This window comes from Oncorhynchus clarkii, chromosome 15 (assembly GCF_045791955.1).
Source record: "Oncorhynchus clarkii lewisi isolate Uvic-CL-2024 chromosome 15, UVic_Ocla_1.0, whole genome shotgun sequence".
Taxonomy (NCBI): Eukaryota; Metazoa; Chordata; class Actinopteri; order Salmoniformes; family Salmonidae; genus Oncorhynchus; species Oncorhynchus clarkii.
The window spans coordinates 20,050,578-20,066,799 of record NC_092161.1 but is presented as its reverse complement, the minus strand read 5'-3'; the positions used below and the strand labels follow the sequence as shown (position 1 = coordinate 20,066,799).

At 42.8% G+C, this 16,222-nt stretch overlaps 1 protein-coding gene across 1 annotated transcript in view; it reads left to right on the top strand.

The window, feature by feature from the left end:
* The window catches only part of LOC139367025 (activin receptor type-2B-like), a 58,662-nt gene extending 42,643 nt beyond the window's left edge, over positions 1-16,019 (top strand). The window contains exons 2-11 of the mRNA XM_071104911.1: positions 455-662; positions 2,890-2,996; positions 4,159-4,307; positions 4,977-5,123; positions 5,199-5,342; positions 5,909-6,057; positions 7,364-7,478; positions 7,711-7,849; positions 8,048-8,178; positions 13,558-16,019. Coding sequence (XP_070961012.1) covers positions 455-662; positions 2,890-2,996; positions 4,159-4,307; positions 4,977-5,123; positions 5,199-5,342; positions 5,909-6,057; positions 7,364-7,478; positions 7,711-7,849; positions 8,048-8,178; positions 13,558-13,752 — 1,484 coding nt within the window. The 3' untranslated portion in view covers positions 13,753-16,019. The remainder of the gene's footprint in view (positions 1-454; positions 663-2,889; positions 2,997-4,158; positions 4,308-4,976; positions 5,124-5,198; positions 5,343-5,908; positions 6,058-7,363; positions 7,479-7,710; positions 7,850-8,047; positions 8,179-13,557) is intronic.
* The last annotated feature ends 203 nt before the right edge of the window (positions 16,020-16,222 follow it).

Here is a 16,222-nt window from a genome sequence, read left to right as displayed (position 1 = left end):
GGTATAAAAAAAAGGACTAAAATAACCAGGAATTCAGCCAAAAGTGAGTTGTGTATCAAAGTATGACATTATTATTTTCAAATTCGATCTCTTTTTGGGTTTAGTTGTCAATTTGCAGTGTACAAATTATTATAATTATAGTATGTCTTCCCGACCATCCTCTCCGACAAAAATAAGCCCGCAGCTGAATCTAGTGTTCTACCCCTGTTACAGGATGTGTTTAACCATCAGTTACCGGGTGTGTTTAACCATCAGTTACCGGGTGTGTTTAACCATCAGTTACCGGGTGTGTTTAACCATCAGTTACCGGGTGTTTAACCATCAGTTACCGGGTGTGTTTAACCATCAGTTACCGGGTGTGTTCTACCCCTGTTACAGGGTGTGTTTAACCTGGGCTAACAGTGCCACTATGATACTTGACCAAACTAACGCACCTCGTCTTTCTGTCTGACAGGACCAAGCCATGGAGAGGTGGACACACAGGAGTGCTTGTTCTATAACATCAACTATGAGATTGAGAAGACCAACCAGAGTGGGGTAGAGCGCTGCGAGGGTGAGAAGGACAAGCGGTCGCACTGCTACGCCTCATGGCGAAACAACTCGGGTACCATAGAGCTGGTGAAGAAGGGCTGCTGGCTGGATGACTTCAACTGCTATGACAGGTAGAATCTCCTACCGTTGTGCCTATCAACTATTTAATAAATCTGTATTGTACATTCGATAAACTCTGCCTTCCTCCGCCTAAAATATTAGGGTCCTTGTATTCACAAATACAAGAGTTTCTCGGGATGGGGGTGCTGATCTAGCATCAGGTCCCCCCTGCCCATATAACAATATTCCATTAAGTTCTAAAGGCGGCAACTGATCCTATATCAGCAGTCCTACTCTGAGACGCTTAATCAAAACAGTCCCTGGTGTGGAGCTGAGGTAGAATCTGTGTCCCTCTCTATGGTTGGTATCAAATGTTTCATTTTCCTAGTGTGATCAAAGGCTCAACAAATGTTAGAGTATAATGACTGTTCATCTAAACATCAGATATCACCATATATAAAACACCATTAAAACACAGTTGGATTTGTCATTCACTCATTACTGCATTGACTTCACAGCTGGCATGTGTGTGCAAACTCACACAATGCTCGCATTACCAACATTTTTTTGTTTTCATTTCGTTTATCGGAAGCTTTATTGGACTCTATATTAAATGTTTCTCCGTCAAACTGGAATATTCAATTATCCCGCGCCTGGCGGGTCCCGTAGGTGCTCGATAACGTCTCGGGAGAAGTCAGGCGGAGTGGTGCGTTAGATTTTTCTACCACTTGCCTGCTGCCATTGCAATCTATTTCTGGCCTTGCTCCCGAAACCAAGAGAAATCATTGAATAAATGGATCCGGATAAGAAGCTTGAATACAGTCACTTCTCCCCAGATACACATTAGAGAGGAGCAAAGTGCCTTAAGTTTTGACTAGGACCAATCCACTGCATTGTTTACAGAGCGAGACAAATGTTGTGTGGATGTGTACATGGTTTGAATGATCAACTCTAAAATGTTTCTGCAGGATATTTGTATAAAAGCTGAAAAACATGTTGTAGTGTTGAATGAGAACAGCCAAGGCACCAATGCATTAAGGGCTTTTGTTTTGAGGTATTTAACCAGACGTTTTCTAAAAGCTCAATTCTAAAACTGTGTTTGCCTTTATTATAGTGGGACGCTATCTATGAAACGATTCCCCCGATCCCTCATCATGTGAAAGTGGGCCAGCAACAATGACTGATCTGAAACGCAACGGCAGCAATTCGAGGTTGCTTAAAACTAGAGGTCACCACTTCTTAAAATAGCAGACGAGTAGAGTCTCCGGTGCGTGTTTGAAATACCAAACACTGAAGTGTGTTGAGTGACAGGCTTAAGTCTGAAAGCTTTTTTTAAACGCTCACGACTGTTGTAGATTAGATTTAGGTAAAGGGATGTTACTTTGCCGGCACCAGTGAGGTGGTCCGACCTGCTCTGAATTAATTGTGTACATTTAATACCCTGCGGGATCAAAGATCCAGGTTCCTCAAATGCATTGATATAGTAAAGCATGTAAGTTGATCCTGGAGGCCACAGTTATCTCAGTGTGATCCCGCTTCTCTAGACATACAATGATGTCTTCAAATGTCAATCTTAATTCCATCATGATTACAAGCATGTTTCTTGTGGGAGTTTTGAGTTCATATCGGGACAGCTTGAGGAGACTCTCACAAGGCTAAGCAGCCCTTAATCCCGGCCTCCTTTCAGCGTTGTCAGGGGCGACTGGCTGGCCTCACCATTGGCTCTAGCTCTCTGAGGAGAGAGGACACTGCCCAATGACCCGCCAGGCCGCCACATTGCTGACATGGCCCGACGCTGCCGATGTGCCTGGCGCCAGCAGAATCATGGCGACACCGCCAGTCCTCTCCCTCCTTCCAGTCCTGTCCTCCACAGAGGTCAATAAGTCGTTTCGCTGTGGGCCCCGCATCAGACCAAGGCCAATAGTGTGAGCGTTGCATGGTGAGGGAAGGGAACGGAGGGGGGTGGTTAGCTACGGGTTAGTTAGGTATCTGAGCAGGTCATATAGGATCTAGCTCTGTCTCCGGGGTCATGTTCAGTAGGGCACACTGTAGCAAAGCTTTTTAAAACGTCTGGCAACGGAAAATATAAGAACAGTTTCTGATTGGACAGTTTCAGGTAGAACCTTTCTGTTTCACTGCTTTTCATGGCGTTCTGAACACAACCCTTCATAGGGTATAGCCACATTCCCTCTGAACTACTGAAGTCAATAGAAAGCGGAGGCGCTCCCTTCGCTACCCTAGACCAAAACATTTCCCTTTGACGGTCAATTAAATGTTATCTCCCGTTCTTTCTCTCAGGCAAGAATGTGTGGCGACAGAGGAGAATCCTCAGGTGTTCTTCTGTTGCTGCGAGGGGAACTTCTGCAACGAGAGGTTCACTCACCTGCCTGATATCAACGGACCATGTAAGTGAACCTGTAGGACTCTACCTCTTTGTTTTACACCCATAGAAATAGAAAGTAGATAGGGCCGCAGGTCCAACCGTCACAGAGCACGAATGGAAAAGTCTGTGCTACTAATTACATTTCTATGGTTAGGCTACACCTCGATTGCAATATTCTAAACAAATTCTGCTCCGGCCTGTGCAGATCAGAAGATCCATATATGGTTGGGTTCCTGAGACGTTAAAACACCTCAAGGCATTGTTAAGATCTGATATAGTCTTTTGCAGACCTGAGTAGATTTTGTGTTTCTGGATCGTACCCCTGATGACTCCCGTACTCCTCTGTCTGGGGTCAGATGTCAAGGGCTAGTCAAATGTAGATGTTATGTTGACCCATATCTCAATTAGCTTGTCGTCATTTTGGAATATTTGATTTTCCCAATCACTGCTCGCTCCATTTGTTTCCCGAGCCAATATCACCTGCTTTGCTGTGATATCTTGGTATGTTAACTTGGTATTCTAAACCTGCCTGGTGTGACGTGAAACCCAGTAAGTTGATATTATATTTGACATCCGTGTAAGACCTATACCAGCTTTAAATCGAGTTGGAAGCTCCACGGGCCTCACCCAGGGTTAAGTATTGACTTTGTTCCCCGAAAGGTCCTCACAGTGGGGTATTGTAGGATCTTAAACACGATGGACAGAAATGTGCAAGAGGCCACACGAGTATTGAATTACACCGCCTGTTTGCAGACTGAAGCTCCAAAAGTTAGGGGCAATTCTGCCCAGGAGAATAGCACCTCTTATATTTTACAGCTCCCTTTCCTCTCCAGATTTTCTTGAGCACACAGACATCCAGACAGGCAGCAAACTTATTTGTGTGTGTTAAAGCCAAAGCTTGGCTTAGAAAGGTGGAAAAAACTATAGTGTGTGCCTAACTATTCCTATTTCTCTGCCAGTTTCCCCTTCCCCTCTTTCTACCCTCCCTCAATCTACCTCTCTCCCTATCCTTCCCTCCTTTCCACTACTCCCTCCTTGTTTTTCCCCCTTCTCCTGGTTTCTTCTCTCCCCTTCTTCCTTCCTCTCCCTCTTTACCTATCCTCTTGTCATTTTCTCTCACACCCCCCCCCGCTCCTCGATGGCCGCTGGGTAACACTGTGTTCTGTCCCTCTCTCTACCGCCAGTGATCAAGTCGCCTCCCCCCATGCCCACACTACTCAATGTGCTGGTCTACTCACTGCTGCCCATCACCATGCTCTCCATGGCCCTGCTGCTGGCCTTCTGGATGTACCGCCACCACAAGCCACCCTATGGCCATGTGGACATCAATGAGGTCGGCCAATTCCCTCCCTAGCTACGCATCTTTCACTTTTGCTTCCCATCACTCTTCTGTTTTCATCATTGAATGACTGAATTTATTTGACATGTTTAAAGTGCATGTAGACTTCCCTCAGCTAAGTGGAACAATACACACACAAAACAAATAGAGGATTCAAATCAAAGGAAAATTACTACTTATTGTGGTCCTCCTGTCTGTCGGTATTGTTTACTCTCTTTGTCTGTAGAGCTGTTTGCTTATCTTCTGTGGTGCTACCTCTTTGTGGTTTCTCACTCCTGTATTCTCTCGCTCTTGCCGTTTTCATCCCTTGTTTTTCGGAGGCCATCTTGTTAGTAGCCCCAAAGCTGCCAAGTAGGCCACACAGGACCTCTGTTAACGACTAGCCCCATCTAGAGGTAGTCGGGTGCCACTGGCGTGATACAGGTCCCACCTATAGGACCATTGTTAGTTTACTACTGTCAGTTTTCAGCATCTGTACATCTACTTTACACAAGCCATTGTGCATAAAGCCTTATCTGACTATTAGAATTCATATTTTACATTGATATAAAATCTCCAGTTATTATATAAATTGTAAGTATGTCGCGAGTGGCAATCAATCCTCATAACCTTGTTGAATATAATGACCCAGTGTTTACCTGTTCTGACCTCTTGATCTACCAGGATCCCGGCCTCGTTCTCCCTCCCTCCCCCCTGGTAGGTCTCAAACCCCTGCAGTTGCTGGAGATTAAGGCCAGGGGGCGCTTTGGCTGTGTGTGGAAGGCCCAGATGATGAACGACTACGTGGCTGTCAAGGTCTTCCCCATTCAGGTAAGTTGCTGAAAGGTTGATTCAACTGTCTGTGTCCTCTGAAGCCTTGGTGTAACTCTTTGTGTCCTCCCACAGGATAAACAGTCGTGGACGAACGAGCGGGATGTGTTCCTAACACCGGGGATGAAGCACGAGAACCTGCTGCGCTACATCGCCGCCGAGAAGCGCGGGACCAACTTGGAGATGGAGCTGTGGCTCATCTCTGAGTTCCACGAGAGGGTGAGGAGCGAGACTGGGGTGGAGGGAGAGGTGTTAAGGTGTGGGGAGGTTAGGTTTGGGGGGGGGGGGGGGGGGGGGGGTATAAGAAGTATAAAATCAGCTGTAAGCCTGGGACATACGTTTATATCAGTTAGCCTTAACAAGGTCCCGCCACTGAGCTTTAGCAATGTTCTCTAGGCTTTCGTATCAGGCTTGCTACAGAGATCCACTATTTATTTATTGGCACAGAGGAAGCTGCGTTTTGTTGCTCAGAGCTATTGCCATTTAATTTTCCTCGCTGTTTAATTTTCAGTAGCGTGAAAGTTGTTTGCTACAATTTAATAACACTCAATTTGACTGACCACAGTGGGTTGGCTGGCATTTCTCAGACAATAAACGATGTGAACCCTGTCTCTGCAGTCGAGTTCACTTGTATTTTTCCCAGTTCAATCATTGACAAGCTATTTAGTGTGCTCTGGGGATGTCTTACTGTAGCTAGTTGTTAACAGCGCCACTTCTTTCTCACTCTTTCTCTCTTTTTCTGTGTATGCGCGCGGCGTGTGTGTCTCTCTCTGTCTATGCTCCAGGGCTCCCTGACGGACTATCTGAAAGGGAATGCAATCAGCTGGACTGAGCTGTGCCACATCGCTGAGACCATGGCCTGCGGGCTGGCCTACCTGCACGAAGACGTGCCTCGCTACAAAGGAGAGGGACCCAAACCGGCCATTGCTCACAGGTAGGGCACACGAGTTCAGCACTTAGGTGTGTGTTTAGAGCTGAGCGATTTAACAGAAATGTTGATTATTTATTTTTTAAAATGAACTACTTGAGTGACGTCGGTTCAATTATTTGAATTTGATTTCTTTTGATACTTTTCTGTGAGCTCAATACAGGCATTGCACAGTTTCTCTAGAGAAAAATTAGATCCAGCCTGAACTGTGCGATGTAGAAGGGAGTTGTAGTTTCCAACTGGCCAATATTCTACATAATTACCACATTTTATGTGCTAAACTAACTACAATGACCATAATCCATTGCGCATACACTTGTCCTGTCTGTTTCTTTTATGACTGCTGCTGAAGAGCGAAGAATGCGAGATTATGAGGTGATATAGAGAGCAGCTGTTGCTTCGAGGCATCTCTATCTGAAAATACATGATCCATGTGATTGATGGTTGGTATTCCGCTGTCATAAAAAAGTATGCCTTAATTAGGTTGAACTACAAAATGGGTATTTTGTCAGACAGCATAGGCAGAAGCCCTATAGAGATGACTTATAGTCAAGTAAAACAAATGTTAATATACACAAATGAAATATTTTATTAAAGTAATGTGAATAAATTATGTTTAATAAGGGATGAGCAGTCACTACCATCAGGACTTCCATTAATAGTTTTATTCTGTGTTACAGCATTCAACCCACATAATGCATTGGGCATTTAATGTTAAACAAATAATTGAAACCGAAATCGAAAACTTGATTTATTTTTTTAAAGAATCAAAACTAAACTGAACCGAACTCAAAAATGCGTGTGTAAAAGAGAGAAACACTAGACTTGGCCTGGTTCAAGCATCTTGTTGTTTTCTCAATGACCCATCTGCTAAGTAAAGTTGAGGTTAATCCTATAGCGTATTGATGTTTATGCTGAATCTTCGTTCTGTCTGCGGTCCCCTGTGTCTTCATTCTGCAATCCGGAGGCATCTAATCCTGAGGGTGTCTGTTGTTGTTATTATTATTATTATTATTATTGCACTCAAATCTCTGGACTGCAATTTTATTTTTCTGCATGGCATCAAAATTGTTTACAGTTTATTCCATTGGGAATTCACTTCAATTCTGTTACAATCAAACCGAGCCATAAGTCTAGACGGACCGTTCTTGGTGGGCTTTATTTGTTTGTAGTTCAGGATAAGTTCAGGCTTGACAAAGGGCAAACGGATCCCAAGTCAGGGGGGGAAACTCTCAGGCCAATCACCGACGTTAATTAATTGGCTAAAAAAAACTGTCGATGAACCCCCGTCCTCGCTTCCTTCTCCTTCCAGGGACTTCAAGAGTAAGAATGTGATGCTGCGGACGGACCTGACGGCCATCATCGGGGACTTTGGGCTGGCGGTGCGGTTCGAGCCGGGCAAGCCCCCAGGGGACACTCACGGCCAGGTGAGTGGGCTACCATCAGTCTGGTTGCGTCCCAAGGGTTAGCTGCTTTTGACTAGTGTACATGAATTAGGGAGCCATTTAAGCCGTGAAAATGTATCATACTAACTATGAACAAGTGCCATCATGGAAATACTGTTTTAAAGTTAGCTCCACATACTCACACGACAAGGAAGTGTGTGTGCGTAGTGGACCTTGTCTGACAGTGTCGTGTCCGTCTATCTCTGTCGTCCAGGTGGGTACCAGGCGCTACATGGCCCCGGAGGTCCTGGAAGGTGCCATCAACTTCCAGCGGGACGCCTTTCTCAGGATAGACATGTACGCCATGGGCCTGGTGCTGTGGGAGCTGGTGTCGCGCTGCAAGGCGGCCGACGGTGAGTCATAAACACGCAAGCACACACACAGGATCCTACTCTGCGATTAATCAGCAACCATACCACATTGGAATCAGGATGAGACCTTTTAATGCTGTGTAATAGACAAATGAGAATGCATAGCTTATGGGTAACGATGTAGCATAGCCTGTAAGGCGTTCCGTGCTAAGACACGTTGCTGTTGTGTTGATTGGTCAGGCCCAGTGGATGAGTACATGCTGCCGTTTGAGGAGGAAATCGGCCAGCACCCGTCCCTGGAGGACTTACAGGAGGTGGTGGTCCACAAAAAGATGAGACCGGTCTTCAAGGACTGCTGGCTCAAACACGCTGTGAGTATGCCAGCTCTGTCTCCAACGCAGAGAGCAGTGGGTCAATGCTGGGATGTACAGTACTTAAAACCGTACAGTTTGATTCACATTTCCCACAATATGTCACCCAGGCATGACTTGAGTGCGTAAACATGTTGCCTTCTTTTCTGGGGTATTAGGGTCAATTTTGTGGAGCTTAACATGGGTGTGATATATGTTCTCATTATCCAATTGTATTGCAGCAATCTCAGGCAGGTGTTTGTCTGTATCTGAGCTCTAGAGCATATCATAACCCAGTCCTCTGCTGAAATATCTTCCTGCAAATCATGTATCCACTGAAGTGTCTTACTATCAGAGTTGTCTTTGTGAGTAGCTACCATTTTCCCATATAATGATGTCATCTGACCTCTCCCGTAACGCATATTAACAGAGAGCGTTTCTCTAGTGGTCAAAGGAGGTTGTAGGGCAGATTGTTATAGACTGGAAAGGATAAAGCTTCTCAATTGTCAGTATTTGAAAAAATGCTTTTGTGTTAAGTTAAATCTTACCTTTAGTTCTTCAAACAACATGAGCCCCTTTTCATTGTATAAATCCATTACTTTAACAATTCCTTTTCTTGCCCATTCTTTAAGGTGTGACATTGTCATTGCACCAAATTGGTGTAAAACTGGATAATACAGGGGATTCGCACAGATATTTCTGTACTTCGTGCCATATAGTTAGGGTGTTTGTTAAAAGGGGATTAGTAGTATTCTTCTTTAGCTTCTTAAATGGAGCAGAGTACAAATATCCATCCAAAGTTAAGCCTTTTGTGGATAGCATTTCAGTCTGCAGCCAGGGTAAGTATGGTTTCTTGGAGAACCAAAACATTGCAGCCCTAAGTTGTGTAGCCCAGTAATAAAACTGTAGGTTTGGAAGTTGCAAACCCCCTCTGCCATAGGTCAAATAAAGAAGAGAAAGTCTAAACCTTGGTTTTCTGTTGATCCAGATACAATTTGGAAGTATCTTTCTGAACTTTGGTTGGGAAAAAAAGGTGGTGGAGCCAGAAGAATTTATTGAAATGGATAAAACATTTGTGCAGGATATTCATCTTAATGATATTTATTCTACCAATAATAGATCTAGGCAATGATGCCCATCTGTTGATGGGTTCTGTTGCACTCGTTACCATGGGTTCATCATTTGTTGAACTTAAGCTTATTTCTGGTGTGATTTTAATACCAAGATAAGTGAAACCTTGTTCTCTATTAACCGAAGGATGCTGTACAACTGGATGCAGTCTCTCTTGCTTGTTGAGGAAAAGGATAGAAGACTTGGTTTTTATTAACTTTCAACCCAGAAAACTGCCCAAAGTTATAAATTAAATTGGTGAGGGAAGAGAGAATTCTTTAGATCTGTTAGGAATAAGAGGGTATTATCGGCATACAGGGCCACTCGATGTTCAAAATCCAATTTTATAATTCCACTAATTGACGGGTGGGACCTTACTGCAATGGCAAGGGGTTCAAAGCTGAAGGAAATAATCCTGGACTGGCTGGACATCCTTGTCTCGTGCCCTGAAAAAACTTAAGGTTGTGAGATCAAGTTGTTAGTGTCAACTTCTGCAGTGGGGTCTGTATATCATATCTTAATCCATTTACAGAAGTAGTTAAACCCAAATCCAAATCTCTTAAGCACTTCAAATCTATCGAATGCCTTCTCTACATTAAGGTAGAGTATGGCAGTGCAGTCCCCTGATACTATGTTTAGTACGCTCCTCACATTGTGAAAACCTTGACGGTTTTTCACGAAGCCATTTTGGTCTTTGTGTATTATATGGGAGCATTCTATTCAATCTCCTGGCTAAAGCTTTAGCAATATTTTTTGAGTCCAAGTTCAGAAGATAGACCAATTTAACCTTCACATTTTGTCTGGGATTTATCAGGCTTTAGAATAAGAGTGATTTAAAGGTGAAACAACCTTGCTGAAAGGATTCAGCATACATATCCAAAAGTGGACCTAGAAGTTTGTCCTTAAATATCTTCGAAATGTCTATTGGGAGCCCATCTGGACCTGCCGCTTTACCTCCCTTCATATTTGAAATAGCATCAGATATTTCAACACAATCCAATTCCTTTTTCCGGGTCCAATTTTGTGTCTTCTGAAATAGAGGAGAAAATCAAGACCATCCAAAAATGATGTCTGATTAGTTAAGTTCTCAGGACTTTCAGAGTAAAGTGTGTTGTAGTAGGAACCATATGTTTGGTTTATTTCTACAGGCTCCATTGATAATTGTTCTGGTAAATAATGAATTGCATTAATGGCTCTGTCTGAATTTAACTTCTTCTTAATGCACTAGGCAAGCAAATTACCAGGTTTTTCACCTTGATCATAGTACTGCTTCAGCCTCGTTAAGCTGTTTGTGGTCTTTGAGGGGAGGAAGTTCTTCATACTGAGCTTTAAGAACAAATAATTCCTTGTCTTCTAAGTTATCCAAAAAAGCTTCCCTTCAATTTTCAGATTTGGCTGTCCATCTCTCATTTTTAGATTGATTTGATTTGAAACTGGTAAGTCATGTAAAAGTCTTGGTCCTGTAACCATCTGGGATGCAAATGTCATCTAGAAGATCCTTTTACTAGTTTTGTATCCCTATAGAATAATGACACGGGGGAATGGTCACACCGAACAATACTATCATATCCATTTCCTGCTACATTGGGAAGCAATCAGCAAGAAACACAAGTTGTTTATACGAGAATATGATTTAAATGTCAACGAGTAACATGAATACGCCTTTTTACTCGGGTTCTGAGTTCTCCAAGGTTCACATAGATGTCATGAAATGCTTTAATTCCTTTCTACTCTGCGAGTGTGAAGAGGAGTGATCTAGATGAGGATCAAAAGTGCAATTAAAATCCCCTGTCATTAGACTCCCTTCCTGGTAAAGTCCTATCAATAGAAATACATTCTCAAAGAATTTGGGATTATCATCATTAGGACCATAAACATTAACCAGATTAATACGATTATTCAAAAGAGTTCCCTGTATCAAAATGTATCTACAAGCTGTATCAGTTATAATATCGTCCACTTGAAACGGAACAGATTTTTTTTTAAACATAACACCACGAGAATGAGAAGAGAAACAGAATGCTATTACCTGCCCTTGCCACCTCCTGCGTACTTTAAATAGCTCATCCTTCAACAGTATCTTGTAGAAACACAATAGAAGAATGAAGTTGTTTAAACCTAGTAATAACCGTTTTAAGCTTGGGTAGTTTACAAACTCCATGGACATTCCACAAAGTACATTTGTTTTACGTTTGAAGTCATCTAACCAAAGATGTAAACATGGAATAAGCTATAGCATAAAGGCATATCTAAAATATGCTTAGTAACCACAAGGACCGCATTAATATTTTGTAGTGAGGAAAATATGTAAAGATCTGTTGGAAAGAACATAAATCTATCCTAACAGGAAAACACTGAACCCCATTCCCTTGTCTCCTTAACCGAGACACCCAATGCTTCCTCTCCCACCTCCCTCTAATCGTAGAGTGTAGTCTGGTGGACGACTGATCCGTTACAGGGAGCAGTCTAACCAATGTGACGCTCAACAAAAGTGTCTCCTGCCTTCTCGGCCATTACTCCTCATGAACAAAACAAAAGGCATATCTTGAAAAGATGTTGTATGAAATATCACACCAAAAGGCATATCTAGGAAGATATGTGAAATATAATGTAGTATTCGTTTGAAAAGTAGCAAAGAATAGCTCCACCTAAAACAGTAACGCTAGTTAGTGAATCCTAACTAACGTTACAATATGGACAGTCCTAAATAGTTGTAGATGAGCCACAACACAGGGTCTACCAAGTAGCAAAATGGCCCATACATATAGTGTTAACGTAGTATACCATTAGTAAGTTTATAAACCCCCCAAAAATATCAAAGCTCAGAAATTAACAGGCTACTTGAGATAAAGCGATACCATTGAATATGCGCTACGTTACCCAAAGACCCTTGCACATGATGTTGATGTCAGGCTTGCACGTGAGTGTCAATTATTTTAGTCCAAGGATATGATTGAAACTTAAGTCATCATATAAAGTAGTCCCGATGCTTCTCTGTGGTCCAGAATGAATAAGGTCCCGATGTGTCCGTTGACATGGAGCTAAACATCTTGTCTGACATTTTAGTGTTTTATGTAATCCAATGGAAGAGAGTGATTAACATAATTAAACTTAACATGGCGTCCAATGCTCAATGGACAGCTATCTCGCCTGTCATATAGAGATTCAAACTCGTGTGACCGTCGATTGTAAGTCAGACGTAGTTTAGCTGGGAAGGCTATTCCAAAGGCAATGTTGAGGAACCTGAGCTGGCGTTTCCCCCCTCGTAGCCTTTTCTTTTTTTGGTGCAGGTCCGTGGATAGGTCAGGGAAGAACATGATCTCTTGGGTACATCACCTTGCCCATACACAGACCTGGCTTTCTGCATCACTTGGAGTTTGTCTTGAAAGTTGAGAAACTTAATGATAAGGACTCTGAGAGGGGGTGGTTTCTCGGGCCTGTAGGAGCCTGAAGCGAAGGGCTCTTTCAATGCAATGCGCAAGGCGTCCGGAAAGTTGTCCGGCCCCAATGCCTCGGTAAGCCATCTCTCTCTTGCAACTACGTCACCTTTTTCCACTTTTTTGGGTGGATTAACCAGTCTCAAATTAGACCTGTGGTGGTTCTCGAGCGAGCTTAGTTTTGAAGTAAGGTCCGCCACCTGTTTATCCAACTTTACGGTCATTGAGTCGAAAGGGACGACAGTAATTTCCACCATGCTAATGCGTTCCTCTGATTCGTCCAAGCGCGTGAAGTAGTCTTGATGGTCACGTTTAACCTCACTAATCCCCGTTAGGACACCTTCAAGTTTGATGAAAAAGCCTGCCCCCATGGCAAAGATTGCTTCCATAACCCCTTGGTTCTGGTTTAGGTCGTCTACATCGTTGGTTGTCATGTCAGACTCGTGGTGTGAGGAGCTTGCAGAGCTAACTGGGTTAGTAGAGCTGGCTGAATTAGCAGGGCTAACTGGTCTAACCTGGACCACGTTGTCTGTGATATGTTCTTCATGTTTTAGGAGCACTATGTTTAAGTCGATTCATAATGGATGTAGATACGCCTGACATTGTCCTGTTTGTTACGAGGATTTAAAATAAGAGATTAAGAGAAAATAAGAGATTAAAAGAAGTTTAGCCGAAATTGGCAGGAGAGCACTAAAAACCATGTCAGCTCCGCCCCGTTAATACACATTTAATACATCTAACAAACACTGAATAAGATGTTAATACATGCATGTAATAACACTTAAATTACAATAAATAAGCAGATTGGTTTTGCTAAATGCTGAGTTCCTGTCCTAACTGATGTGTCTCCCAGGGCCTGGAGTCTATGTGTGAGACGATAGAGGAGTGCTGGGACCATGACGCGGAGGCGCGCCTCTCTGCTGGCTGCGTGGAGGAGCGCATCTCGCAGATCCGCCGGCTGACCAGCCCCCCTACCTCGGACTGCCTGGTCTCCATGGTGACCTCTGTCACCAACGTGGACTTGCCACCCAAAGAGTCCAGTATCTGAGTCTCAACCCGACCACCACCAACCCTCCCAACGCAGAGCGGCAAGCAAGCATACAAAACAACCACTCGTCTTCTTAAGCCTCAGCGGATCTCAGAAAAAAAACATGAATGCAGCTGCTATTTTATCCTGAATTTTTTTAATTATTAATTATTATTATTTCTATTTGATTTCCGATCGGATCACTATTACCAGCACACTTCTTCTATACTGTTTTTTTTTTTATCAATACAGGACAAAAAAAGCTAAATGGACATCTCAAAAGCGCATTCAGGTGCCGACTTATGAATGCTGACAAGGTGCAGGTACCTCAGATGTTTTCAGCTCTCAGTAGTTTCTTTGGGTTTAGTTTATTCCTCTTTTTCTGTCTTCTGGACAGGATTGCCTGTGACAGAACCAACCAACTCACCCACCAACCAAGCAACCATCTACCACGTTGGACAATACAACAATGCTGCATAAACCTTGTAGGAACATTTAAGACTGTTACACACAACTAACCTTACTCAAGGGATTTTAGTTTTCAGAAAACATTACCTTTCCGACAGCGTGTCCCATACAAACCTTCGGAACTAACGGGTGTCTCTAGAACACAGGGCAAAGTGGAAAACAACTGGACTCATTTCTTTTAGGTTTTTTCTGTGTTCAGGCTGGTGACTATGGATGTGGTTGGCTACAGCATTCTTATGAGTGCATGTTGAAAAGTTCAAAAGGAAATGGCTTACATTCAGAGATTGGACATCACATCATCTGGATAGTGCGTTTTGGTATGGAACTACTTCTCAGGTAACCAGTCTCAAGGGGCAGGAGATGTTGATTTGAGGTGATATCGCAACGCGTCCTGTAAAGTAGGGCGAGAGCCACAACTGCCGCCCTTGAGTGGTCGGAGGGGGCAAACTTTAGTGGGAGGGGCTTTTCTGACTTGGTTCAGAGCCTTTTTATCTGAGATCAAAATGGAGTCTAAACACAGAACGTGCCCAAACAACCACAAAAAACACAATCGGTGCAAGACCCTGGGGAAGATATGTATGCATTTTGGGTGGGTGTGTGTTTGCGTGTGACTGCTTGTGCAGTGAGAGTGACTGTGTGTGTGTGTGTGTGTGTGTGTGTGTGTAGCGGAGAGGGATGGAGATTAAGACCATAAAAAGTTTCAGCCGTAAACATCTGAAGATAAGTTAAATGTATTTTTGTTCCGTTTTTTTTCTCCTCCTTTATTTCAGTCAGTAGATTGGACATTGGGAGCTAAGGACCTAGACTCTTCTCCACAGAGGCCCATTCTAGGCCTCAGCAAAAGCCTATATCCTTCACTAGTGTTGAGCAGGAGGGAATACAGTTGAATCATCACTGCCTGGTCCCTTTGTTATTTACCTCTTTCGCACAGGGACCAAACTTAGTTTTGACCGGGTAGGTCCTGCATTGTAGAACCGTTTTTGACAGGGCACCGAGCGTAACAAGCGGTTTAAACTTAACTTCATTACGATTAGTTACACGTTCTCATTCATTAGAAGGAAAAAAAGAAACTGAAAACGAACATGGAACTTTTTTTGTCTTAAAAGTGGCACGCAAGAAACCACATTTCCGTATGCCATAATGTAACAGTGAATGTCCACAATGCTGCTGTTTCAACTCAAAGATGAATATATTTCTGTGTTCCTTTTTTTCTGTGCATTACACGTGCAACTCTCAGTAGTAAAGGAAACATGCATAAAACAGCAAAAGTCATGTCTACCAACGTACAAGGCTTCCGAGGTGAACAATAAAATCTAGTAGAGAAAACATAAAACGAAACGCAAAAAAAACAAAAAACATTAATGAACCACAGACCACCTCAAACCAGAAATACCTCAGATTTTTCTACGTGTATGAGTTCTGTTATATATTTTGTTAGTTGTGTTGACTTGTATTAAGTATATTTTAATGTGAGTTTTTTTGGCTTATATGATTAGGGAGTTTTGGAAAAATAGTGCTACCGCAACATGTTGTATAAATGAAAGAAAATAGTGTAAATAGCTGTATACAGTTGTAGTATTCTACCAATATATGACACCTAGGCATTATTCATGATTTGTGCTGGCTCCCCCCCTCTCCGTTACCTAAAGGGACATTGAACCTTGCATTTGATTTTCCTCCCAGAAAAACGAATATCCACCCACCACCACCGTGTCTCACCTGTAATATTTTTGCATACCCCAGGATATACCTTGGGTTTGTCATTGCTTTTAAAATGTATTTTAATGACTTATCCCATTCCTCTATAAAAAAAAAAGAAAGCATTTATACAGAAAATACAAATTGAGAACTAAGAGATACCATTGAATTTCCTTATACAAAGCAACGCATCTCCAAATTAGTTTCTCGATTTATAGCGTTCTAACTTTTTAAAGCATAGTCATATTTTTATGAAATTGTTCTCAATTGATGATTGATTTGATAGCGCCTTGGGGGGGGGGGGTAGTGTCCCTGGATTCTCATC